This window comes from Scyliorhinus canicula, chromosome 6, assembly GCF_902713615.1.
Source record: "Scyliorhinus canicula chromosome 6, sScyCan1.1, whole genome shotgun sequence".
Lineage (NCBI taxonomy): Eukaryota > Metazoa > Chordata > Chondrichthyes > Carcharhiniformes > Scyliorhinidae > Scyliorhinus > Scyliorhinus canicula.
This window is the reverse complement of record NC_052151.1, coordinates 85,653,761-85,681,142: the sequence shown is the minus strand read 5'-3', so window position 1 is coordinate 85,681,142 and position 27,382 is coordinate 85,653,761. Positions and strand designations below refer to the sequence as shown.

The 27,382-nt window shown below is 45.9% G+C and overlaps 1 protein-coding gene across 1 annotated transcript in view; it reads left to right on the top strand.

Annotated features, from left to right (window-relative positions):
- The first annotated feature begins 680 nt into the window (after positions 1-680).
- The window catches only part of scara5 (scavenger receptor class A, member 5 (putative)), a 160,591-nt gene continuing 133,889 nt past the window's right edge, over positions 681-27,382 (top strand). Inside the window, exons 1-2 of the mRNA XM_038799611.1 lie at positions 681-920; positions 11,915-12,055. Of these exons, the coding sequence (XP_038655539.1) occupies positions 11,992-12,055 (64 nt within the window). The 5' untranslated portion in view covers positions 681-920; positions 11,915-11,991. The remainder of the gene's footprint in view (positions 921-11,914; positions 12,056-27,382) is intronic.

Below are 27,382 nucleotides of genomic sequence, written 5' to 3'. Positions count from 1 at the left end.
GCCCAAAGAAGTGCATGTGAGGTAGATTGGCCAGGCTAAATTGCCCCTTAGTGTCCAAAAGTTTAGGTGGGGTTAGGGGGCGTGGGCCTAGGTGAGGAACTCTTTCAGAGAGTCGGTGCAGACTCGATGGGCTGAATGGCCTCCTTCTGCACTGTAGTGATTCTATGAAAGCCAACCAGCCTGAGGTACAGAAGGAAAAAAATTATACACAATTGAAATTACTTTGGCGACATGAGAACATTGTATCACAGAAGTAATCCCTAATAATTCTCACAAAAAAGAAAACAGCCACATGTTAAGTGATTTTATAAGCACACAATGTGAAGTTAATATTGCAGTCTGTATTAATACTATGCTCTGTTTTTGCCAGCAATGCTCATTGATGCCAGCATTGCAGCAACATAAAAATGCAGCAGTGTTTTATTATGAAGATACCTGAATTAAACAGTATTTTAATTGACATTTAAAATGATTACAAAACATCAATGACAAACAGCATCAGCAGGGAGCACCAATACACTTCCCCATCAAAATAACGGACGTTTTAACATTTGCAGTAATAACAACTTCTTGAGTTACAGAACTCTTGGAACACAGGCCTGATGCAGATTCCGTCTCCTCCCTTAAACCTTTTCCACCTCCCATTATTTCACAATTTCCTTTCCGGAAAAAGTTTTTTGGATTAAGAACAGGACCATTCTAGTGACAACATTGATACAATGTTGTTGTAGGATCGTGTACTGTGTTTAATGATAGACCATGTTCATGTGTCACTTTAAAGAAAGACAAAAATGTTCAAAGTTTAAAGAATGTGAATCATCCTAATGATTTAAACATATACTGTACTTCAGTTTCAATGACGCAACATTTCTTTAACTATAACTACAAGGAGAAATCACAAAAGATCCTTTAACACAAAGGTAAGTCATTTTAACTTTACCAGAAATCATTTGTTGTGCCTTTTTATAAATTTCATGAGAAACAAAATCAGTGTTTAAACTTTAGTTATCGCTCTAAAAGTATGTATACACAGGACATGAAAAATAGCTTCTAACTGTTCAAAAGATTCAATAATATAATTATAAAGTACAATAAAATTTTTGCACACTTATAGCAATTAAAATACCGGTTTCTCCAATGAGATTCTTCCATAATCTTGTGCTTCCCAACAGGGAAATCACACTCGTAGGGATCAAGCTTTGGGGTTTAGGCTGCTGCATTGCAGCTTGCAGTTACTGTGAATGTGGCTCCCTGCTGGAAGCATAGAACCTTGGAATCACTCTAGTGGGTAATGCACCACATGAGGTGGCAATGAGCCATTTGAACCAGAGGTAAGAATTCCTTTGGATGTTATTGTACAGCAACATTTTAAAAATGTCTGTGAAGTTTTCTCTGCTAGAAGTGCCAAAATAAGGAACATGTTTGAAAAGGGAATAGTTGCACGTTCACTACAAATATTAAGCTTGGAAAATCTTCACAAACATGTTTAAAATGGCACAGCGACACGTGGCCAGAGGAATTCTTACCCCCCAACCCCCCCCAACCAGGAATGTTTAAGGTGTGATCCTGCTTTTTGATGTCAGTTGGTTGACAGTAGCTGTATTTTCTCCTGAGCTAGAAAAATACACTTGCAAAATATAAAACATGAAATGCTGGCAACAATTACGTAAGTTTAATGTTTGCGGCCAACCACGGATCATTACAATTGGAAGATATGACAGATTATCAGGTACAAAGGGGGCTGCATCGAGAAAAAAGGAAGAGGTTTGTGATTGGGCAGAAGCAGCAGATGGTTAAATGACCAATGTGGTGATTGTATATGCCTAAAAGAGGTTATAATGAGCAACATTAGGGACATAAAAATCTGGCAAAATAAGATGATTCCCTGGTCCAGGAATATGGGGCGCGATTCTCCGCCCCCCACGACGGGTCGGAGAATAGCGGGAGGGCCTTCCCGACATTTTCCCGCCCTCCCGCTATTCTCCCCCCCCCCCCCCCCCGCCCAACTCCCGACACGAATCGCTGCCGCCGTTCTTTTACGGCCGGCAGCGATTCACAGCTGTTCGATGGGCCGAAGTCCCAGCCCTTTACGCTGTTTTTCCGAACGGCAAACAGACCTGGTCTGGCCGTTCGTAACAACGGCGGGAACAACTCGCTTTTTATAACCATGGCACCGATTGGCACGGCAGTACCATGGCCGTGCCAAGGGTGCCATGGGCCCGCGATCGGTGGGCACCGATCACGGGCAGCGGGCCCGATGCCCGCGCACTATTTGTCCTTCCACCGCCCCGCAGTATCCATTCGCGGGGCGGCTGAGGGGCATCCCGGCCCGCGCATGCGCGGATTTCGCGCAAATACGCGATGACGTCATCCGCGCATGCGCGGGTTGGAGTCTTCCAATCCGCGCATGCGCGGCTGACGTCATATGACGCGTCAGCCGGCACTAACTCCGGCAAGCGGGCTTAACGAAATTCGTTAAGCCCGTGATGCCGGAGCTTGCGGCGTCGGGCTGCTAGCCCCGACCGGGGACCAGAATCGGTTCCCGGTCGGGAAGGGGCGCGCTGGCGTCAAACCCCGCCCGGGTTTGACGCCAGCCTTACGATTTCTCCCGTTTTGGGAGAATCGCGCCCGTGGTGTAAGAAAAGCAGGACTGCCACTCTCTATCTCTAACTTCTTCACACCCTACATGAATTCCACATTCATCCAGTTCTAGCACCTTGCATAATCTCTGATTTCCATCACACAACTCGTGCTGGCTATGGCTTCTACTGTTTCGGCCATATATTTCCTGTTCCCGAAAACTCTCCATCTCTTTAACTCCCTTCCTTTAAGTTACTCCTGAATACCTACCTCTTTTCCCCTTCTTTTGGTCATATGTATTATCGCATTTTAACTTTGACTCTTGGTCTCAAATCTTGACTGATAATGTTGCTGTGAAGCACCTAGGAATGTTTTCAACTACCCGATAGCTATACAATTGCAAGTTATTGCAGGTGGCTACATACCAACAGGGGAGCATTATTCTAAGCACTAGCCTATAATATCATGGAATGGTTACCTTACAGCAATAGAGGCCATTTGGGCTGTCGTGACCATGCTAACTCTACAAAAACAACTCGCCTTGTCCCACTCTTCAGCATTTTCCCTGTAACCCAACAATTCTTTCCCCTTCAGATAATTATCCAGTTCCCTTTGAAAGCCAGGATTGATTCTGCCTCCGCCGCACTCTCAGCCTGTACATTCCAGATCCTACTCATTTGTTGTGTATAAATGTTTTCCCTCATGTCACTGGTCGTAAAAAGTTATCGAATGTAAGAGAATATTGTAATAGAATATTGGTCAAGAGAAAGTATTCTTTTGTTCAAGCATAATTGATGCACAGATTTATTTAATTCTTTGAACTTCATGATACTGTGGTGAATTATAAACACTAATAATCCACACTGTATTGCACAACATGTGTTGAGCCTGTACCTTGTACTAGATCATGTGTAGTTGCACGGCTCTACCCATAGGGGGAGTTGAGGAGCTTGTACTGGGCTCCACCCTTGGCTCCGCCCATGGCTCTGCTCATGGCTCCTCCCCCTAACTGGAAGTATAAAGGTTGCTGTTGTGAGCCTGCCTGCCAGTTCATCTAGAGTTCATCTCATCACAGGCAGGCTCTGTTGTAAGACGATTAAAACCACTGTTCGCTTCTAACAACGTGTCGCGTGAATTGATGGTCTCATCAATTTAATCGTCTTAAGAAACAGTAAGGAATGACCATGGAATCAGCCCTCAAACCTGATCGACTGGAACTCGACCCACAGGATGCAGAGGCGAAATAAATCTTTTCACACTGGCTCCGATGTTTTAAGGCCTACCTGGTTGAAGCAAGCACTACAGAAACTACGGAGGAGCAGAAACGCAGCCTACTGCACGCAATGGTGAGCCATCGTATATCTACTCAACTTAATTGTACCAGCTCATATACAGAGGCCCTGGCCCTACTCGACAGAATGTACATGAGGCCCGTCAATGAGGTCTACGCGCGCCACGTTTTTACTACTCGCCGCCAGCGCCCCACAAAATCGCTAGAATTCCTAAGAGACTTAAAAACCTTATCCCGGGACTGTAATTACCAAGCTGTAAATGCTGCAGAACATAGGGAATTCGCTGTCCGCGATGTATTTGTTGCAGCCTCAGATCCAATTACGTGCGCCAGCGGTTGCTTGAGAAGGGGGCCCAAAACTTAAAAGACACTGTAGAACTCGCCACTACTATGGAGGTCTTGTTCCGCAGCCTCATCTCATTCCCCGCGGACTCCTCGACCCCGTCATGGGCCCCCGACCAGCGACTACCCCAGGCCTGCGCCGCGCGGCCACCCAGCCACTATGCTCCTCCAGCTTGCCACTTTTGTGGCCAGCCCCAGCACCCGCGGCAGCACTGCCCGGCCCGCAACGCGCCCTGCAGCAGCTGCGGTCACAAAGGACACTATGACGGAGTATGTCTGGCGAAGAAAGCTCCAGCCTCAAACCCTCCCACAGCCCAGAACACTCGCTCCCTGAATTCGCAGGCCCATAGGCCCCGTAACATCAATGCTTCACAGCTCCAGGGTCCCAGGTTCGATTCCCGGCTGGGTCACTGTCTGTGTGGAGTCTGCACGTCCTCCCTGTGTGTGCGTGGGTTTCCTCCGGGTGCTCCGGTTTCCTCCCACAGTCCAAAGATGTGCGGGTTAGGTGGATTGGCCGTGATAAATTGCCCGTAGTGTAAGGTTAATGGGGGGATTGTTGGGTTATGGGTATACGGGTTACGTGGGTTTAAGTAGGGTGATCATTGCTCGGCACAACATCGAGGGCCGAAGGGCCTGTTCTGTGCTGTACTGTTCTATGTTCTATGTTCTATGTAACGCCGCGGCCTGTACTCCGACACCCACCACGTGCGACCCATGGGGGCCGCCATCTTGGCAAACCACCACGCGCCCGGCCACGTGCGACTCATGGGGCCACCATCTTGGACGCCATCTTCCTCGCCGCCCACCACATGCGATCCACGGGGGCGGCCATCCTGAACTCCATCCTCTCCAAACTCAGCAACCCAGATCGAAGACTGCGACCTCAGCGGGCATTCATCACGGGGCCACTCCAACACAGCTGATCGAGCCGCCGACTACCCACAACTCAGCGCGGTCACGTTGGACCAGTCACGTCCGAAACACCTCTGCAACTCCATGATGACCGTTAAAATCAACGGGTACAGTACATCATGCCTCTTCGACTCCGGGAGCACCGAGAGCTTCGTACACCCAGATCTGGTAAGACGCTGTTCGCTCCCTGTTTTTCCTGCACGGCAAACTATCTCCCTCGCTTTGGGATCCCACTCTGTTCACCTCCAAGGGCGCACCGTCGCGACTCTAACGATCCAAGGCACTAGCTACTCTAATTTTCAACTATACGTCCTGCCCGAACTCTGCGCCCCACTCTTACTGGGACTCGACTTTCAGTGTAACCTCAAAAGTCTCACCCTCAGCTTCGGCGGACCCCTACCCCCACTCACCATCTGCAGCCTAGCCACGCTGCGAATCTCCCCCCCTCCACTCTTTGCCAATCTCACTCCGGACTGTAAACCCGTAGCCACTCGCAGCAGGCGGTACAGCCTGCAGGATAGGGTGTTTATCAGAACCGAGGTCCGGAGGCTCCTACGTGAGGAGATCATAGAGGCCAGTAACAGCCCCTGGAGAGCTCAGGTGGTGGTCGTCAAGACCGGGGAAAAATTCTGCATGGTCGTGGACTATAGTCAGACCATTAATCGGTTTACGCTTCGATGCGTACCCCCTCCCCAGGATTGCAGACATAGTGAATCAGATCGCCCAGTATCGTATTTTCTCTACGATGGATCTGAAGTCTGCATACCACCAGCTCCCAATCCGCCCGGAGGACCGCCACTACATGGCGTTCGAGGCCGATGGCCGCCTCTTCCATTTCCTCCGGGTTCCCTTTGGCGTCACGAACGGGGTCTCGGTGTTCCAACGAGCAATGGATCGAATGGTGGACCAGTACGGGCTGTGGGCCACGTTTCCGTACTTGGATAACGTCACCATCTGCGGCTATGACCAGCAGGACCACGATGCCAACCTCCATCGATTTCTCCAGACGGCCCAGAAACTTAACCTCACTCACAACATGGAGAAATGCTTTTTCCGCACGACCAGGCTAGCCATCCTCGGCTATGTCATGGAAAACGGAGTCCCGGACCGTATGCACCCCCTCTTAGAACTCCCTCTCCCTCATTGTCCCAGGGCCCTCAAACGGTGCCTGGGATTCTTTTCATACTATGCCCTGAGGCTCACCAGGCCTTCAACTGCATCAAGGAGTTCATCCTCCCCGTGTGTGCGTGGGTTTTCCTCCGGGTGCTCCGGTTTCCTCCCACAGTCCAAAGATGTGCGGGTTAGTGGATTGGCCATGATAAATTCCCCTTAGTGTCCAAATTGCCCTTAGTGTTGGGTGGGGTTACTGTGGTTCTGGGGATAGGGTGGAGGTGTTGACCTTGGGTAGGGTGCTCTTTCCAAGAGCTGGTGCAGGCTCGATGGGCGAATGGCCTCCTTCTGCACTGTAAATTCTATGTAAGGAGGACATCGCCAAAGCGGCCATGCGGCCGATGGATGAATCCGTCCCTTTTCAGGTTGAGAGCGATGCCTCAGAGGTAGCTCTTGCAGCCACATTGAATCAGGCAGGGAGACCAGTCGCCTTTTTCTCCCGAACCCTCTCCGCTTCAGAACTTCCACACTCCTCGGTCGAAAAGGAAGCACAAGCCATTGTGGAGACTGTACGTCACTGGAGGCACTACCTCGCAGGTAGAAGGTTCACTTTCATCACCGACCAAAGACCTACAAATATGATATCATGTATCGACCGGGGATGCTCAACGAGCCCCCAGATGCCCTGTCCCGCGGCACGTGCACCAGCACGCAGAGCGACTGCCTGAAAGCCAGCCACAATGACCTCTGCCACCCGGGGGTCACCCGGCTCGCCCACTACGTCAAAGCCCGAAATCTGCCTTTCTCTACTGAGGAGGTAAAAGCCATCACCAGGGATTGCCCGATCTGTGCGGAGTGCAAACCGCTCTTCTATAGACCAGACAAGGCTCACCTGGTAAAGGCTTCCCAGCCCTTTGAACGCCTCGCTATCGATTTCAAAGGGCCATTTCCCTCGATTACTCGGAATGTGTACTTCTTGAATGTCATCGATGGGTTCTCTCGCTTCCCTTTTGCTATCCAGTGCCCCGATATGACCTCCCACACAGTCAGTAGGTCCCTGCATGGTATCTTCACCCTGTTTGGTTTCCCCAGCTATGTACACAGCAACCAGGGTTCGTCCTTCATGAGCGACGAGCTGCGTCAGTACCTGCTCGACAAGGTATGCCTCGAGCAGGACTACCAGCTACAACCCCAGGGGAACGGGCAGGTGGAGAGGGAGAATGCGACGGTCTGGAAGACCGTCCTACTGACCCTCCGGTCCAGGAATCTCCCGGTTTCCCATTGGCAGGAAGTCCTCCCCGACGCGCTCTACGCTATTAGGTCCCTCCTATGTACCGCCACCAACCAGACCCCTCACGAGCGGCTCTTTGTTTTTTCCAGGGCACTACCACGGGGGCTTCACTCCCAGTATGGTTGAAGACACCGGGCCCGGTACTCCTCCGGAAGCACATCAGGGCACACAAAACTGACCCACACGTAGAGAAAGTGCTTCTACTACACTCAAACCCCCAATATGCCTTCATAGAGTACCCTGACAGCCGTGAGGACACTGTATCCCTCTGGGACCTAGCACCGGCAGGATCGAATCCCACCACTACCACTGCCGAGGTGCCCCTCACACTACACCCCACTCAACTCGTCGCGCCCCACGCCCCCGCACCTACCGGGTCGCTACACATGTTCCACACATCCGCGCCCACAAGCTTCCAGCGCCCCCAGTCCCCAGTCAAACCAGACGGGTACGAAGCTCGAACAGAATCACCCCCGGAGTCCGCCATCGTACCCCAACCAACCGTGATCATCCAGCCACCAGAAGCGGCTGCAACCCCGGTGCTCCGCCGATCAAAACGGACAACTCGACCACCGGACAGACTCAATTTGTAAGCCATCACCCCCGCCGGACTTGATTTTTTCACAGAGGGTGAATGTGGTGAATTATAAACACTAATAATCCACACTGTATTGTACAACATGTGTTGAGCCTGTACCTTGTACTAGATCATGTGTAGTTGCATGGATCTACCCATTGGGGGAGATGAGGAGCTTGTACTGGGCTCCACCCTTGGCTCCGCCCATGGTTCCTCCCCCTAACCGGAAGTATAAAGGTTGCTGTTGTGAGCCTGCCTGCCAGTTCATCTGGAGTTCATCTCGTTGTAAGACAATTAAAACCACTGTTCGCTTCTAACCACGTGTCGCGTGAATTGATGGTCTCATCAGATACATAAAGCTTTAAATAAATTTATTAAGTTGGGAATATCCTGATGACCGTGGAGGCTCTTCCATTTGGGAATTATTTTTTGAGTGGGGGAGGGAAGTGGTAGTGGCTTTAACAGCCAAGAAGAAGTGGTATTTCTGAGCCAGTGTCCAAAATCCAATCATAATCCCGCCCTTAAGCACACAAAACCTTTAAACCTTTAGGGAACGCATATGCTATCCACTCAATGTGTTGCTTGGGAAACTGAAAACATCTTTGCCATCAAAACTGGCAAGAAAACATTTGATTGTCAAAAATAATGCACTCAAATCCGTAGACGCACAGTAGTTATCACTGTTGCTTCGCAGCGCCAGGGACCCGGATTCGATTCCCGGCTTGGGTCACTGTCTGTGCGGAGTCTGTACGTTCTCCCCGTGTCTGCGTGGGGTTTCCTCCAGATGCTCCGGTTTCCTCCCATAAGTCCTGAAAGATGTGCTTGTTAGGTGAATTGGACATTCTGAATTCTCCCTCTGTGTACCCGAACTGGCGCCGGAGTGTGGCGACTAGGCGATTTTCATAGTATCTTCATTGCAGTGTTAATGTAAGCCTACTTGTGACACTGATAAAGATTATTATTATTAGACCTCCAAGAGCTAATTAGCTTTTCACAATTTAAAAAAGAATTTGGAGTACCCAATTAATTTGTTCTAATTAAGGGGCAATTTAGTGTGACCAATCCTCCTAATCTACACACACATTTCCACAAATAAAAGGGAAATCCTCTTTATCATAGCTCCAGTAACTGTATGATCACCAGGATATTAGAGAACCCAAGGCAGGATTTAGATAAGGGCTATATGCCTGAGCAAGAGTCCATACTCTTCTGCATTGTTTGTTCATGGCATTCATGTGGGCCTGTTTTATTTATCCTTTCATGGGATGTGGGTGTTTGCTGCTTTGCCTAGTTTTTGTTGCCCAACCCTAATTGCCCTTGAGAAAGTGGTGTTGAGCTGCATGAATCGCTGTGGACCATTTGGCATGGGTACACCCACAGTGCTGTTATGCAGGGAGTTACTTTCACACATTTCCCATTGTTATACCACTTACATAACAGCTTCAAAATAAATAATGAATAATGGTAAACTGTGACACCATCACATAAACCTATGTTTAAAATATTGCAAATATTACTTGCTCAAAAATTCATATGCTCTAGCACACTTAAGCACTTATTTTCCTTATTTATTTTACTGTTCCTCTGCAGAGTTCCAATTTGTTAGCAACAATGACTATAAATTTAGAATACCCAATTCTTTTTTTCCAAATTAAGGGGCAATTTAGTGTGGTCAATCCACCGACCGTGCACATCATTGGGATGTGGGGGTGAGATCCATGCATACACGGGGAGAATGTGCAAATTCTAAACGGACAGTGATCTGGGGCCGGTATCGAACCCGGGTCCTCGAGACCGTGGGGCAGCAGTGCTAACCACTGCGCCACCATGGTGCCCTTAGCTATGGTGTTTCCAACGAATGAGATACATTCTATTCCAGCTGTGCAGTGTGGTAAGGCCCGGGCTCAATTCATGTGCAACTCAATTTGTTGGTGTATTGGGACAGTTTTGCAGCTAAAGAATGGTCCATGAAAAAGTGCAAAACAAAGCTCTCGCCAGCAAATAAGTTATATGTGTTGCAATCCTGATTTTTAAATAAACAGAAAAAGCTTTTTATATGTTTGGCAAACATATCGAAACATCATGGTTGCAAAGATTGATAGTCTGGAAAACGGGCGTGGGAATTGCAATGCTCAATTAATTCTGAAAAAGGCAGGCTTGGTATTGGTTCACATGCTTGTAATGTGGAGCCAGTAAAACGTGAATGGCTGCTCATCTGAATAGGCAGAACAAAGTTGTCAGAGGTCAGAATGAATTCCAGCTAGCCTGAGGTACATAAAGCCAGCCACAGTTCTTAGTGCGGAACTGCATGTTGGCTGGACCCAACCACTCACTATCACAAAATTGACTTACTAGTAACTCCACACCATTTTCCTTGTCTGGCCCTACTTCATGCAATCTGCAGTTGAACTCTTAAGTCATCCTCTTGGAATGAAGAACTTGTCGTATCAGGAACGGCTGAGGACTCTGGGTCTGTACTCTTTGGAGTTTAGAAGGATGAGGGGTGATCTTACTGAAACTTACAGGATACTGCAAGGCCTGAATAGAGTGGACGTGGAGAGGATGTTCCCACTTGTAGGAAAAACTAGAACCAGAGGATACTATCTCAGACTAAAGGGATGATCCTTTAAAACAGAGATGAGGAGAAATTTCTTCAACCAGAGGGTGGTGAATCTGTGGAACTCTTTGCCGCAGAAGGCTGTGGAGGCCAAATCACTTTGTGACTTTAAGACAGAGATAGATAGGTTCTTGATTAATAAGGGGATCAGGGGTTATGGGGAGAAAGCAGGAGAATGGGGATGAGAAAATATCAGCCATGATTGAATAGCGGAGCAGACTCGATGGGCCGAGTGGCCTAATTCTGCTCCTATGTCTTATGATCTTATTGTCTAAAACTCCAGAGTTGAATTTTCCAATCACTTGGGTGGGCTCTGAACCTCTGTAAAACTATATAATGCACAGCTCTTTTTTCAAAATAAATTTAGAGTACCCAATTCATTTTTCCCAAATAAGAGACAATTTAGCGTGGCCAATCCACCTACCCCGCACACCTTTGGGTTGTGGTTGCGAAACTCACGCAAACACGGGGAGAATGGGCAAACTCCACACGACTCAGACCCGGGAATCAAACCTGGGACCTCTGTGCCATGAGCAGCAGTGCTAACTACTGCACCTCCGTGCTGCCCTTACTGCCATTATCATATCCCTCATCAAGCTCCACTCACTCAATCCATCTATCCTTGTTGATCTGCCCTGACCATCAATCGCTTGATATGTTAAATTTAAAATTCTCATCCTTGTGCTTAAATCTCTTCTTGGCTTTGACCCTCTTTATATCTCTAACCTATTGAAATCTGATGAACCTAACTTCCCTCAAAACCTCTATTCGTCTGACTCTGGCCTTGTGACCAATCCCTGTCTCATTCCCAATCTCATTTCTCCCTTTGCCTCACAATTGGTGGCTGTGCCTTCGGCCACTTAGATGGATTCTCACTGTAAGCCTGTGGGTAACGTGTTCGCTGATTCTTTAAAATTAACTTCTTTGTCCAATATCAGGTCAATGTTTCCACTTATTTGAAGCACACATCTAAAAATGCTTGAGGATGCTCCTCTGCATTAATGTTGTGAGACGTGATATGTTGCACATGCAAAGGATGGAACTATTCTCTAAGAAAACATCATGGTAGCATGAACAGAATCTGACTTATTAAAATGATTTCTTATTAAATTAAAACAGCAAAAAAATTACTGGTTAGTATTTGAAGCAAAATCTTTATTCCTACATCTCATAATTGAACTATGCATTTGTTAGGTGAGTCTTCAGTACTCAGAATAAATGAGACCAAAGATCTGCCTCTCATCTCAAATGAGTTTCAAGAGAATGGGTCAATGTGCGAAGAGTCACTTGAATTTGATGGAAGGAATCTCTCAAAGCTGAACCTCTGTGAAGAAAGTAAGTATACTTACTTATGAAGAGATCTGGATATTTGTAGCAAAGTATCATTGTTTTCATAGAAAGATTACCATTTTCTATTCTCTATTTGCTGTTATTCTGACTATTATTTGACTACGACTTTAAGGAGCCCTAAGTATTTTCATAAATGCGATTGGTTAGAAGAGTTCCCAAGTTCACCAATTCCTACTCTTCCAGTGCTGCTTGAGAACTGTGCATGTCCTGTTACTAATGAATGAAGCTTCAGTATATTCATTGTTACGTTGCTCCTAACAAGGCGGCAGTTTTTTAAAAAGCCATTCACCATTTGGGGACATTACTAGCAAAGTCAGTATTTATTGCCTTTATTGTCCACTCCTATGGACACTTAATCAAGTAGTTATGAGGCAACCACATTGGTGTGGGGCTAGCTGCTGATTCCTACTGGTCTTATTTGCATTGGTATAGTGAGAGCCAGTAGTATAGCAGCTGCAACTTTCCTGGAGTTTCATTCTGATACACGATGGGCAGTTGAGTTGAACAAACAGAGCGACTGTCATAAGTAGTGAGGTTTCTGTCACAGAAGAGTTTAAAGCACTTAAGTGGAAATTTCTGCGATTTAAGTGAAGCCGAGCACTGTTGTCAGACTAAGGGATCATTCATTTAAGACAGAGGTGAGGAGGAATTTCTGTATTTTTAAAGGCTGCACTTCAATGACAACATCAATGGGAATGCAACCAATGGGATCCAGAAAATCCATCTGTCACCCTCTCCTCTAGGCCACAGGATGGTGATTTTTTTTTCTACATCATGCAACTGTGACATAAAGTATTTTGAGGAAATTCTAGGCTTCACCACAAATACATCGCACAGTACTTTCACTGCAGTATATTGCAATGTAAGTGCGGTTGGGAGTTAGCATTTCGACATGTATTTCTTCTCTTTTGTAATTCAGTGAGAGCAGACGGCCAGCACCGCTGTGCCAATAAGCAAGGCAGCAACTCATAACACTCTACATAATTTCTCAAAATTTAGCATGCACCGACACAGTTACATATAGCTGAGAAGGTACAGATGGTGAGTAGATACCACTGGATGAATCGTCGTGTCCACATGTGCAGGAGCAAGCATTTGTGTGAATAATAAAAGTCTTGTTGCACGAGAGCCATCTCGGGTCCTTTGTGTCTATGGATTCTGAATACAATGAACCTTCATCTGAAAGGGCAAATTAACTACAGGAGTCATTCAAACCTGCTCATGATATTTTACAAAGCTTGGTATAAATAGAAAGGAGACCACCAGCCTCATCTGTGTAGGCATTAATGTCTGAGCTTGTCTACCAAGAGCATGTGACAACCCCAGAGCATCTGAAGTGGAACCGTCACCAACACAGGGAGTAAACACAGTCAGAGTATCACCCATGACTGCTCAGGTGGTTCTAGAGTTCTTGATTCTAGTGTACAAGAGATCACCTTAAGCAGCTACTGTGTGCTGAGGAAATCTGATCAAGACAGGTTTCGAACACTGAGCAACAAACCTCATTGGCAGGGATCTGATTGCTGTCTACATCTCTCACAGATCAGGTGAAATGTTGAGGGAATGTCCAACAGCAAGAGCATACTGGAGCAGTCATAAATGAAGCTAATGTCTCTCATAACGATGACGTGCATATTATACCCATGGTACCTGTGCAAGTGATGGTTGATGTGCTAATAGCCAGTACAAGTGTGCCACGTCACTTCAGTTGCAGTGCTACCTTAACCGTGGACAAATAAAACGTACAGGAACCTACAATTCCAACTGCCTCACAATGCAACCCTGACACCAGCCAGCATTCTTTACATTTCTGTCGGAGAAATTACATCTTAAGTTTAGATAATGGACACTACTTCTTCTAGGTGCTGCCCTGAGATCTGTGGAAGGGCTAGGGGCAGCCTGTGAGGTTGTCTGCCTGTTGCCTTTAATGACTTTGGCAGCTGTCCTCTGGAGAGCTGAGGTCTTGTGTTCCCCCTTTACTTTGGCTTTCCAGGGATGGGTCAGCTGCTTCCTCTGCGGTGACAGAAGATGAGGTTGAAGGGGTCAGAGATTGGGGTGATTCAGAGCGAGTGTCCTGTAATTGGAGGAGCAAGTCCTTGCAGAATCTTCCATTTCAATTACCTGTCTTATGGACATTTTGAACAGTGGCGATTGGAGCCATATAGAGGGCCACAATTATCCCATCGGTCACAGGTTAGACAAGCCTGGTTTATCTGCATCATTGAAAGACATTTTTGCCACACATAGGCCAAAATTGTAGGTATAAAGTTCAGGCATGTGCCCGGACCCAAAATGTGTAAAACTTTGAGGGAAGACATCAGGTGCATACTCCAGCCTCACGTACCTACGTGTGATATTTCTGTCATCAGGCACATGAATCAGAAGCGTGCCTGCTGATAATCAAGAAGCCAATTAAATTTAATTAAACACCAGGATGGCCAGGATTTTCCATTGCCTGTCTGCCTTTATGGTTGGCAGGGTGGCCAAATGGCAAGTGTGGTGAATGAAGGAAAGTGTTTATTAGATTTTATATTTTTGTACTTCAAAATACGTACAGGGGTATGTCTGATTAAACTATGACTAAAGAGTCATAAAGGTGTGGTAACCATTGATTTTAATATTTACTTGTTTACAAAGTGATGGCTAATGGAATGTTGTTCCTATTTTTTCACTCACCTGCTGAAGGAGCTGTGCTCCGAAAGCTAGTGTTTGAAACAAACCTGTTGGACTTTAACCTGGTGTTGTAAGACTTTTAACTGTGCCCACCCCAGTCCAACACCAGCATCTCCATATCAAGGCTATTTTTGGAAGTTCACTGGAGTGTAGATAATTAATGAGGGATGGTGTTTAGTCCTAGATAAGCAGTGCATGGGACATCTTTGTGGGGTATCGATTACTTAATTAATGAGAGGAGCCAGGTCTGTCTCTTGTTTTGGCAGTTTGATTATAGGATTTGAATCTGACAAGACAGAGGATTTTCAAGTTGTTCCTGAAAGCGCTCTCAAAAAGTCTGCACAGAGAACAGCAAGTAACCCTGATTGCTAACTTTGTTTATGAGTGGATTTTGAACTATACTGAGTTGAATTGTTGGAACATATATAGTGTCATGCGTAGATAGTGAGTTAAAGTTTTCTATTTTATTTAAGAACTATTTAACTGTTCATTGTAAAGCTATTTCTTTTATTTTCATGTGATTCATTCTGTGTTTAAATTGAAGTTTGTTTTAACATAAGAGATGCCGATAGGTCGAGTCATCACTCCTGGGGTGAAGTATCCTTTCCCCACAGTTTTACAAATTGCAAATTTTTGGGAGGTTCTCATTTAGTATCCCAATAAAAATTGGGGTCTGGTCCAATATCCTAACAAAAATTGGGGGATTATCTAGTATTATATAATATAATTCCTAGAGTGGCGTGAGATTATTGAATTTAAAGACAGCGAGTGTTAGGGGGCTGGTGTTTTGTTTCAGGTGATGATACTCTTGTCAGTTTAAATAGGGAGTGACTTGTAAAAAGGATATTTCAGTGGTAAGAGTTTCCTAGGTGTTGAAGAGGTCACTCTGGGTGGTTTGCAAAGTGCGGTTAAAATAAAGTTTTTGGATTTGACAGACATGCTGCAGTTGACTTTACCTGAAGGGGTGACGAAAGTGGAGAGGGTGGCTGGTGGCAGGGTGGTTAGCACTGCTGCCTCACAGCACCAGTGACCTGGGTTCAATTCCGGCCTTGAGTGACTGTCTGGAGTTTGCACGTTCTCCCTGTGTCTGCGTGGGTTTCCTCCTAGTGCCCCAGGTTCCTCCCACAGTCCAAAGATGTGCAGGTCAGGTAGACCGGCCACGCTAAAATTGCCTGTTGGTGTCCAAAGATGTGCAGGTTATGTGGGGGTATGGGGATAGGGCAGGGGAGTGGGCTGGGGCAGTGTGCTCCATCAGAATGTGAGTGCAAACTCAATGGGCCAAATGGCCTCCTTCTGCACTGCAGTGATCCTACAATTCAAGTGATAGCTCAGCATTTAAATTTGCCCAAAACACAGCCTGAATAATTGGAATTAGCTAAGATTCAACTATAAATGAAACAGTTGGAACATGATAAAGAAATGAAAAAACTTGAATTGGAATTAAAAGTACTATGGTCCCAGTCTAGGACCCAACATTTGCTCGGATACTGACTCAAACCACAATAGTTTATTTAATTTTTAAGACTGTGACTCCACGCACAAATAGGGATACGGTATATTAAAACAAACATTTTATTATCACAGTATTAAACTGACTTTAACATCATATAAGAAATAGCTTCCAATTACCAGTTAAACAATGCTTAACAATAAAATTAAACACTTTAGCTCCTAACAGCTATCTTTTTTATCTCCAATGAAGCAAAACTCATCTCAGCTCAAAATTCACTTTTAAATACAGTGAGCAAACACAGGAATAGTTGCTGTATCGAAATGTCTTAGAGAAACTGCTTTAGGTGAGAGATAGATTCATCAGGAAACAGCCTGTGGATTCTTGCCTGTGTCAAAAAATTACTGTTTAACATGGCATTTAACAAAAAGTTGCTGTTCCATTCACAGCAAAATCAAAACTGAAACTCAACACCTAATTGCTTCAGACCCTGGTTGCTTCCATTAAGTACATCATTCCAACCCACTAACTGGCAAATCACAACTCCTCAATTACTTTAACTCCAGGGAAGCTGCTTTCTATAAACAAAATTCCATTAGCTCTATTTAGGTAAACACTATACATGGTTAGAATGAATGATAATAATTTTCCAATGCTTTAAATACCCCTTCTGTGGCTATAGTATCTGCTTGATCATTAAACTTGGGTTTTTAATAATTCTTATTGCAGTAGAAACCTACACACACTAACCCAGGGCTTTAACCATTACTGCACAGGAAATTCCTACATTCATCACCAAAGGAAAAGATATAGAGAGAGCAGCAATGGGAGAAGAAAAGGAAACAGAGAGAGTGACAATGGCAGAAGCAACAAAAAAAGAGAGAATTTGAACTGCAAAGCGATTATCAACGTAACATTTTGGCGTTAAATGCAGATATTGAGGAAAGTTTGGCGGAAGGAGGTTCTAGGAGGGGGTCATTTAGGAGTAAGAAAAACTCAAGCTAAAAAATAAAAACATTTTATTGGCTGCATAAGGATACAATTGTATTTTTCTGTACATGTCACACATGTCAGGTAATAGGAAACCCTCAATCAGTAATCAAATCAGCACCCTGAATATCCATTCCAGCATTTGAGGATTTTACTAGGGTACTAATTGATTATGTGGGCCCCCTTCCTAAGTTGAAAAGTGGGAATCAGTATTTGTTGACTATAATGGATGTGCCTACTCGATTTCCAGAGATCATTCCATTGCAAAATTTTACAATTATTTTTTTTTACCAGATACAGGTAACCAAAAGAAATTCAATCAGATCAAGTGTCCAATTTCTTGTCACAGATATTCAGGGAACATAGAACAGTACAGCCCCTTCGGCCCTCAATGTTCACCCATGATCACCCTACTCAAACCACGTATCCACCCTATACCTGTAACCCAACAACCCCCCCCCCTTAACCTTACTTTTATTAGGACACTACAGGCAATTTAGCATGGCCAATCCACCTAACCCGCACATCTTTGGACTGTGGGAGGAAACCGGAGCACCCGGAGGAAAACCCACGCACACAGGGGGAGGACGTGCAGACTCCACACAGAACAGTGACCCAGGCCGGGAATCGAACCTGGACCCTGGAGCTGTGAAGCATTTATGCTAACCACCATGCTACCCTGCTGCCCGGAAGATATGGATAGCTTTGGAGTAAAGCAATTTAAATCAACTGCATATTATCCAGAATCACAAGGAGGGTTAGAAAGGTGGTACAAAACTTTAAAGACCATGTTGAGGGTCTTTACTCAGGATTATCCATAGGATGGGCTAAAAAAAAAAGTCAATTTGTACTATTTGCACTTAGGGGTGCACCGAATGAATTAACTAAATTCAGTACATTCAAATTGATTTTTGGTCATGAGGTCAGAGGACCACTTAAATTGATGAAGGAGAAATTGGCGAGTTAGCATTCTGAGATTACCTTGTTGGACTACGTGTCAACATTAGGGATGATTAAATAGGGCTGACGAGGTGGCTAAAAGCATTTAAAAGTGTCACAGGCATGTAATGAAAAGGAGGTGGATAAAAAAATCCAAAATTTGTAATTTTGTGAGTGGGGAGAAAGTATTAGTATTGTTACCAATGGTAGATGAACCATTAAAAGCAAGATTTAGTGGGCCTTATCCAATCAAAAGGAGATTGAGTGAGGCAAATTATTTGATAAGAATGCCAGATAGCAGGAAAACTCACAATATGTGTCATGGTAATATGCTCAGAAGGTAGGTAAGGCAAGAAGGAAGATATGTTAGTCATTATAACTCAGAGAGAAGAGATAAATCCAGATGATTCTGAATTTGACATTCCTCAAATTAGGTTGGACAATAAGGACGTAATAAGAAATTTGAATAAATTACGTAGTTACATTCTGGAGGAAAATCAGAGTGACCTGAAAGAGTTATTACAGCCACATAGAGCTATATGTGGGAACAAACTAGGATGGTCAAAGGTAATTAGACATGATGTAGATGCGGGAAATTCTATACCAATTAAGCAACATCCAGATAGACTGAATCCACTAAAATTGGAACTTGTACTAAAGGAGATTGAAGGCATGCTTGAGAATGATACCATTGAAGTGAGCTGCAGTGATTGGAGCTCACCTATTATGATGGTACAAAAAACAGATGTGTGCACCATAGGGAAATCAATGTAGTAGTGGAGTCAGATTTGTCTCCTATTACTCGTTGGAAGACTGTATTGAAAAGGTGGGAAAAGCAAATTTGTTACCAATCTTGGTTAATTAAAAGGATAGTGGCAAGTGAAAGATTTGTTAGTGGGGGAGCATTTTGGAGGTAGTGACCACAATTCTGTGACTTTCACTTTAGTAATGGAGAGGGATAGGTGCGAGCAACAGGGCAAGGTTTATAATTGGGGGAGGGTAAATACAATGCTGTCAGACAAGAATTGAAGTGCAGAAGTTGGGAACATAGGCTGTCAGGGAAGGACACAAGTGAAATGTGGAACTTGTTCAAGGAACAGGTACTGCGTGTCTTTGATATGTATGTCCCTGTCAGGCAGGGAAGAGAGGGTCGAGTGAGGGAACCATGGTTGACAAGAGAGGTTGAATGTCTTGTTAAGAGGAAGAAGGAGACTTATGTAAGGCTGAAGAAACAAGGTTCAGACAGGGCGCTGGAGGGATACAAGATAGCCAGGAGGGAACTGAAGAAAGGGATTAGGAGAGCTAAGAGAGGGCATGAAAAATCTTTGGCGGGTAGGATCAAGGAAAACCCCAAGGCCTTTTACACATATGTGAGAAATATGAGAATGACTAGAGCGAGGGTAGGTCCGATTAAGGACAGTAGCGGGAGATTGTGTATTGAGTCTGAAGAGATAGGTGAGGTCTTGAACAAGTATTTTTCTTCAGTATTTACAAACGAGAGGGGCCATATTGTTGGAGAGGACAGCGTGAAGCAGACTGATAAGCTTGAGGAGATACTTGTCAGGAAGGAAGATGTGTTGCGCGTTTTGAAAAACTTGAGGATAGACAAGTCCCCCGGGCCTGATGGGATATATCCAAGGATTCTATGGGAAGCAAGAAATGAAATTGCAGAGCCGTTGGCAATGATCTTTTCGTCCTCGCTGTCAACAGGGGTGGTACCAGAGGATTGGAGAGTGGCGAATGTCGTGCCCCTGTTCAAAAAAGGGAATAGGGATAACCCTGGGAATTACAGGCCAGTTAGTCTTACTTCGGGTGGTAGGCAAAGTAATGGAAAGGGTACTGAGGGATAGGATTTCTGAGCATCTGGAAAGGCATTGCTTGATTAGGGATAGTCAGCACGGATTTGTGAGGGGTAGGTCTTGCCTTACAAGTCTTATTGAATTCTTTGAGGAGGTGACCAAGCATGTGGATGAAGGTAAAGCAGTGGATGTAGTGTACATGGATTTTAGTAAGGCATTTGATAAGGTTCCCCATGGTAAGCTTATGCAGAAAGTAAGGAGGCATGGGATAGTGGGAAATTTGGCCAGTTGGATAACAAACTGGCTAACCGTTAGAAGACAGAGAGTGGTGGTGGATGGCAAATATTCAGCCTGGAGCCCAGTTATCAGTGAGGTACCGCAGGGATCAGCTCTGGGTCCTCTGCTGTTTGTGATTTTCATTAACGACTTGGATGAGGGAGTTGAAGGGTGGGTCAGTAAATTTGCAGATGATACGAAGATTGGTGGAGTTGTGGATAGTGAGGAGGGCTGTTGTCGGCTTCAAAGAGACATAGATAGAATGCAGAGCTGGGCTGAGAAGTGGCAGATGGAGTTTAACCCTGACAAGTGTGAGGTTGTCCATTTTGGAAGGACAAATCTGAATGCGGAATACAGGGTTAATGGTAGGGTTCTTGGCAATGTGGAGGAGCAGAGAGATCTTGGGGTCTATGTTCATAATTCTTTGAAAGTTGCCACTCAAGTGGATAGAGCTGTGAAGAAGGCCTATGGTGCGCTAGCGTTCATTAGCAGAGGGATTGAATTTAAGAGCCGTGAGGTGATGATGCAGCTGTACAAAACCTTGGTCAGGCCACATTTGGAGTACTGTGTGCAGTTCTGGTCACCTCATTTTAGGAAGGATGTGGAAGCTTTGGAAAAGGTGCAAAGGAGATTTACCAGGATGTTGCCTGGAATGGAGAGTAGGTCATACGAGGAAAGGTTGAGGGAGCTAGGCCTTTTCTCATTAGAACGGAGAAGGATGAGGGGCGACTTGATAGAGGTTTATAAGATGATCAGGGGAATAGATAGACAGTCAGAGACTTTTTCCCCGGGTGGAACACACCATTACAAGGGGACATAAATTTAAGATAAATGGTGGAAGATATAGAGGGGATGTCAGAGGTAGGTTCTTTACCCAGAGAGTAGTGGGGCATGGAATGCACTGCCTGTGTAGTAGTTGAGTCGGAAAAGTTAGGGACCTTCAAGTGGCTATTGGATAGGTACTTGGATAGGGTAGAATAATGGAGTGTAGGTTAACTTCTTAAGGGCAGCACGGTAGCATTGTGGATAGCACAATTGCTTCACAGCTCCAGGGTCCCAAGTTCGATTTCGACTTGGGTCACTGTCTGTGTGGAGTCTGCACATCCTCCCCGTGACTGCGTGGGTTTCCTCCGGGTACTCCGGTTTCCTCCCACAGTCCAAAGATGTGCAGGTTGGGTGGATTGGCTATAAAAAATTGTCCAAAATTCTATGATTAACCTAAGACAAAAGTTTGGCGCAACATCGTGGGCCGAAGGGCCTGTTCTGTGCTGTATTTCTCTAAAAAAAAAAGTGTCTTTACTGGCAAGGCGAACAAAGTCCCTGCTTTTGTGATACTAAATGGTCCACATTAGTTTGAAGTTATGTCACTTGGAATGAAGAATGCACCAGCAATATTCCAAAGACTGACCAACAAGGTCATTTCTGGGCGAAAGAATTGTGCAGTGTACAGAGATGATTTGGTGATGCTCAGCAAAATGTGGAAGGAGCATTTGGAACATTTAAAGGAAGTGTTTGATCGACTACAAGAGATTGTCTTGGTGGTAGACTTGACTAAAACAGAATTTGCAAAAGCCCAAGTTATATTCTTCGGCTATAATATTGGACATGATCAGATGGTCCCACAGAACTTGAAAACAGAAACTACTGGGAGTTCCCAATACCATAATCGAGAATAGAAGTTCTGAGATTTCTGGGCATGAGTGGTTGGTCCAGTGACTAAATTTTTTTTTTAAAACGGCACTTTCATTGGACATCAGAATGTCAGGAGGCACTTGGCAATCTGAAAACTGTGTTAACCACCGGACCAGGTTTGGTAACACCAAACTATGAAATGTAAAATAAAGTGGCCATTGATGGGAGTGATGTGAACGTTGGTGCTGTACTGTTACATGAAGGTGATGAAGGTCTAGAAAGACCTTAACTAAATATTCATCAAACAAAGTAATTGACCAACTAGAAGGAGGCATTGGGCATGATTTTAAAATGGCATTGGCTCCCGGCACAGAGCTGGGAATGACATGTGAATCCCAGGAGAGCGGGCAGCACGGTAGCATTGTGGATAGCACAATCGCTTTACAGCTCCAGGGTCCCAGGTTCGATTCCGGCACTGGAATCTGGGTCACTGTCTGTGCGGAGTCTGCACATCCTCCCCGTGTGTGCGTGGGTTTCCTCCGGGTGCTCCGGTTTCCTCCCACAGTCCAAAGATGTGCAGGTTAGGTGGATTGGCCATGATAAATTGCCCTAAGAGTCCAAAATTGCCCTTAGTGTTGGGTGGGGTTACTGGGTTATGGGGTTAAGGGGATAGGGTGGAGTTGTTTACCTTGGGTAGGGTGCTCTTTCAAAGAGCCGGTGCAGACTCGATGGGCTGAATGGCCTCCTTCTGCACTGTAAATTCTTTGAATGCAGTGCTTCTATGAAATCGGGCTTCACGACGGGCTGTCCGTGAGTCACCCGAGTTGCTTCGCCCCACGCGATCTTTTTAAAACTAAATTTAAAGTGCCCAATTCTTTTTTTTTCATTTAAGGGGTAATTTGGCATGGTCAATCCACCGACCCTGCACATCTTTAGGCTGTGGGGGTGCAGACAGGAGGAGAATGTGCAAACTCCACACTACAGTGACCCAGGGCCGAGATCAAACCCGGTTCCTCAGCACCGTGTGGCAGCAGTGTGATCTGGATCATGCCCTCGTTGGGTGTGGTCCAGATAAAGACATTTAATTGAACCATTAGATTTATTTAAATATTCCAATGCCACATTTGCCTGGCACCCAGGACTCAACTGGTGCTGATTAATGGAAATGGCAGAGGCCAAAAGAACCTTCCAGGTGGTCAAGAACAGGGCAGGGAAGTACCCTAGCACTCCTCATGACACCTAGGCATCCTAGTAGTGCCAACCTGGCACACTGGCAGTGCCAACCAGACACCCTGGCAGTGCCAACCAGATACCCTGGAAGTGCCAACCTGGTACTGTCAGGGTGTCTGGTTGATATTGTCTGGGGCACTGCCAGAGTGCCAGGCTGGCAGTGCTCAGGTGCCCAAGTTTGCAGCCTGAGGGGCCCATGCCAATGAAAATGGGGGTGAGGGTGTTATGAAGGGGCTGCAGAAAGGTTGGTAGGGAAGAAGGGAGTTCCTGAAAGGCTTGAGTTCTGAAAGAGGGTGTATGGGGGATCCTCAATCTCACATAGAGATCGGGGTAGCCTTTTAAAATGGTGCCCCGATATCTGAGGAGCCAGTCTTGCTGGCAAGTTCAGTTCCCCAGTCGGAAAAATTTCAACGTTTGGCCTTGACCAGGGAGAAAGTTCACAAGCCCAAAAAAGCAGCTAAGTGCCGTTGAATATTGGTCTCCATCTCAAAATTCTAGCCATCGTGAAATACCCCGCCAAATGTGCCCGATATCACACTGAAATTTTTCCCTTGAATCAGGTCCATTGGGTTTGGTATTGGCATGGCAACATTTTGACATTGATATGCTAATAATTCATCATATGCTAATAATTGTTTATACAGACCATTGTCCATTGAAGTTTCTAGAAAAGTTGAAAAGGCTTTGGAAAAGGAAGCCATCATTTAATTTTGTTGGTTCATTTTTTTAAGCGGGAGGTATATGTAGGAAAGTGTTATATATTATATTTTGTATTTGTTAAAAGCCCTAATTTAAAATACATACAGGCAGTATTTTTGCTAAGCCTGTGATTAAGAGTCGCAAAGGTGAGGTAATAATTGATATTGACCATTTATTTGCTTACAGAGAAGATGGCTAATGAAATATTGTTTATGTTTTGGAGGTTCGTGGGGTTTAGATAATTTATGAGCAAGTGGTGTTTAGTCCTCGCTAAGCAGGTCATGGAACATCTTAGTTGGATACAGGTGATGTAATTAATGGGAGGAGCCAGGTCTATCTGTGTTTTTGACATTTGGCTATAGAATTTGAGTGTGATATGGATTTTCAAGTTGCTCCTGAAGGTGTCTGTCTCCAAAACTGTGTACAGAGAACAGCAAGGAACCCTGATTGAAAACTTCATTTATGAGTGGATTTTGAACTGTATTGGATTGCTTTTTTTTAATTTAGAAAACCCAATTCATTTTTTCCAATTATGGGGCAATTTTATTGTTGTGGCCAATCTACCTAGCCGGCACATCTTTGGGTTGTAGTAGCGAAACCCACACAAACACGAGGAGAATGTGCAAACTCCACACGGACAGTGACCCAGAGCCGGGATCGAACCTGGGACCTCGGAACTGTAAGGCAGCAGGGCTAACCCACTGCACCACCGTGCTGCCTTTGTATTCGATTGCTTTGTTGGAATATATATAGTGACCGGTGTAGATAGTGAGTTATAGTTTTTCTTTTTATTTACAAACTATTTACTTGTTCACTGTAATGCTAATGGTTTGATGTTAATGTGGTTAATGATGTGTTTAACAAAGTAATTGACCAACTAGAAGGAGGCATTGGGCATTAAGTTTGTTTGAACATAAAAGATACCGTTTTATCAGAGTCATCCTTGGATGAAGTATCCTTTCCTGGTCCAATATCCTAACACATGGCGGCCTAATGTGCCATCAATGAACACAAGACACAAGAGTAGTGAAGGTAACTGAGGCTTTAATAAACTAAACAGAAAGCCTCCTGGCCTATGATCCCAAACTGGGCAGAGGCGTAGACCAGCCACCTTTATACCAAGCCCGAGGGTAGTCGGAGCCATCAGGCAGTGGTTTACCACATTACATATAATACAGTGGCAGTTTACCACAATACAGATATATACTACAGTGGTTCGGAGCCAGCAGGGACAAGCCCAGGCATGCAACAATACAACAGTACAATACAATACAGTGGTTTACCACACGGCCTTTATGTTTAAGCTGCAACCTCGATCCTGGGTGGGATGAAAGGTCAAGGGTCAAATAATGTTAACTAATGAGCCTGGGGCTGAGGTCTGTGTGTGATTGTGTTGTCCAGATACTTAACTTCATTGCAGTGTTAATGTAAGCCTTGTGACAGTAATAAAGATCATTATTATTATGTCATAGCTTTGACATCGATATTTATTTTTAATCAATCAACAGCTTCCTGGATTAGCTCCGCAGCAGCTGTCCCCCTGAGGGAGCACAGCAGTAATGTCAATCCACACCCTCTGTTTTCTCAGCGAACCCCCCCCCCCCCTTCTTTCTGCCACCCCCCACCCAGAAACACTCAGCCTTTCGCGGAGTATGTTTCATGCTGGATGGTCATTAATTAGCCAGACAGTGTGAAATTGCGCTCTGGACCAACCGCAGCTGGAAACACTTTTCACACATGCATCCAGATCCATTGAGCGTGCACAGGCACAAAGAGCAAAAAATCCATACCACATATTTCCGGACCTCATCATTTTGAACAACTGTGCACAGTTCGTTAACAAATACTTCAGGGAGTTCACTGAATCTTCCAGGTTTGAACATACGACTAGCTCACTGTGATACTTGAAGGCTAATGGTAACGCTGAAGGGGAGCGCAGATGGTAAAGACTTTATTAAGAATGAACGATAACTTAGCAGTGCTGGATTAATGTCATCGTTCTTTATCAGTGATGCACTATCAATTACGACAAGACAAGAGTAGAGTGTAATCGAGGCTTTATTACGCAGAGATATGTAGCCTCCCGCAGCTGCTGCCAAAATGGCTGCAGCTCAGAGAGCCCATACATTTATACTCCGCCTACTGGGTGGAGCCAGCAGGCAGAGCTCTACCCCCGCACCTGTAGTACCATAATACACCTCATATGCGTTATATACAATACAACAGTGGTGACTACCACATTCATCCCCCTGTTAAAAAAGAGTCCAGCTGGGGTGGTGGAAGGCTATTTACATGCGGGTGTTTAACATTTTAGGAAAAGTTTACAAATTCAGACGATCGGGCGCCTTGATCCGTCGTTGCAAGCGCCGCAGTCCCGGTGGCAATGCAGGCGTCGGTTCTGTCATCGGTGACTCTGAGAGTGTTTCGACCTCATCTTCATCCACAGGTGGGACCAAGGGGAGGACGGATCGAACTGGGGCTGTGGTGGGGTGCGCTGGGGGGAGGGTGGTGCCAGGGCGGGGGGGGGGGGGGGGGGGGGTGTGGGACCCAGCTGGCGCCAGGTCCCTGAGGGAGACTGTGTCTTGGCGGCCGTCGGGGTATGCATGGCAAACTGCGGGTTCGCGTGAAGTAGCTGTACCCTCTCAACCAATGGGTCCGCCTTGTGGAGCCTCACGTTCTTGCGGAGGAGAACAGGTCCTGGAGCTCCCAGCCACATTGGGAGCGAAACCCTGGAGGTGGACTTCCTGGGGAAGGCAAAGAGACGTTCATGGGACGTTCAAAGGGGGCGGGAGGCCTTCACCAGGTGCACTCAGTCTGGCCGGTAGAAGTGCAGTTTACACTCTGCGCAGACCTAGCAGTCCCTGGTGATAGTCCTGACATCCTCGATGGAGGAGGGCAGATTGCGGGCCTTTATGAAGTGAAAAAAACAGGTGACCCCTGGGTGACAGAGATCATCGTGCAGGGTCCGGAGTCGGTCCACTTGTGCGCTGGCACATGTACCTCGGGCTTACCGGGGTGATACAAAATCTCGTAATTGTAGGTGGAGAGCTTGATCCTCCACCTTAATCTTATCATTTTTGATCTTGCCCCTCTGTGTGTTGTTGAACATGAAGACAACCGATCGTTGGTCAGTGAGGAGAGTGAATCTCCTGCCGGCCAGGTAATGCCTCCAATGCCGCACAGCTTCTACTATGGCTTGGGCCTCCTTCTCAACGGAGGAGTGCCGAATTTCGGAGGCATGGAGGGTGCGTGAAAAGAATGCAATGGGCCTGCCTGCCTGGTTGAGGGTGGCAGCCAGAGCGACACCTGATGCATCGCTCTCGACTTGGAAGGGGAGCGCCTGGTCAACCGCGTGCATCGCGGCCTTGGCGATGTCTGCCTTGATACGGTTGAAGGCCTGGTGAGCCTCGGCCGTCAGTGGGAAAACGGTAGAGTGAATGAGTGGGCGGGCCTTGTCCGAATAGTTAGGGACCCACTGGGCGTAGTACAAGAAGAACCCCTGCCATCATTTGAGGGCCCTGGGGCAGTGAGGAAGGGGGAGTTCCATCAGGGGGTGGATGAAGCTCTCAGTGCTCCCAGAGTCTAGAAGGCATGATGTCTCATGCCCATCGACCTTCACTGTCG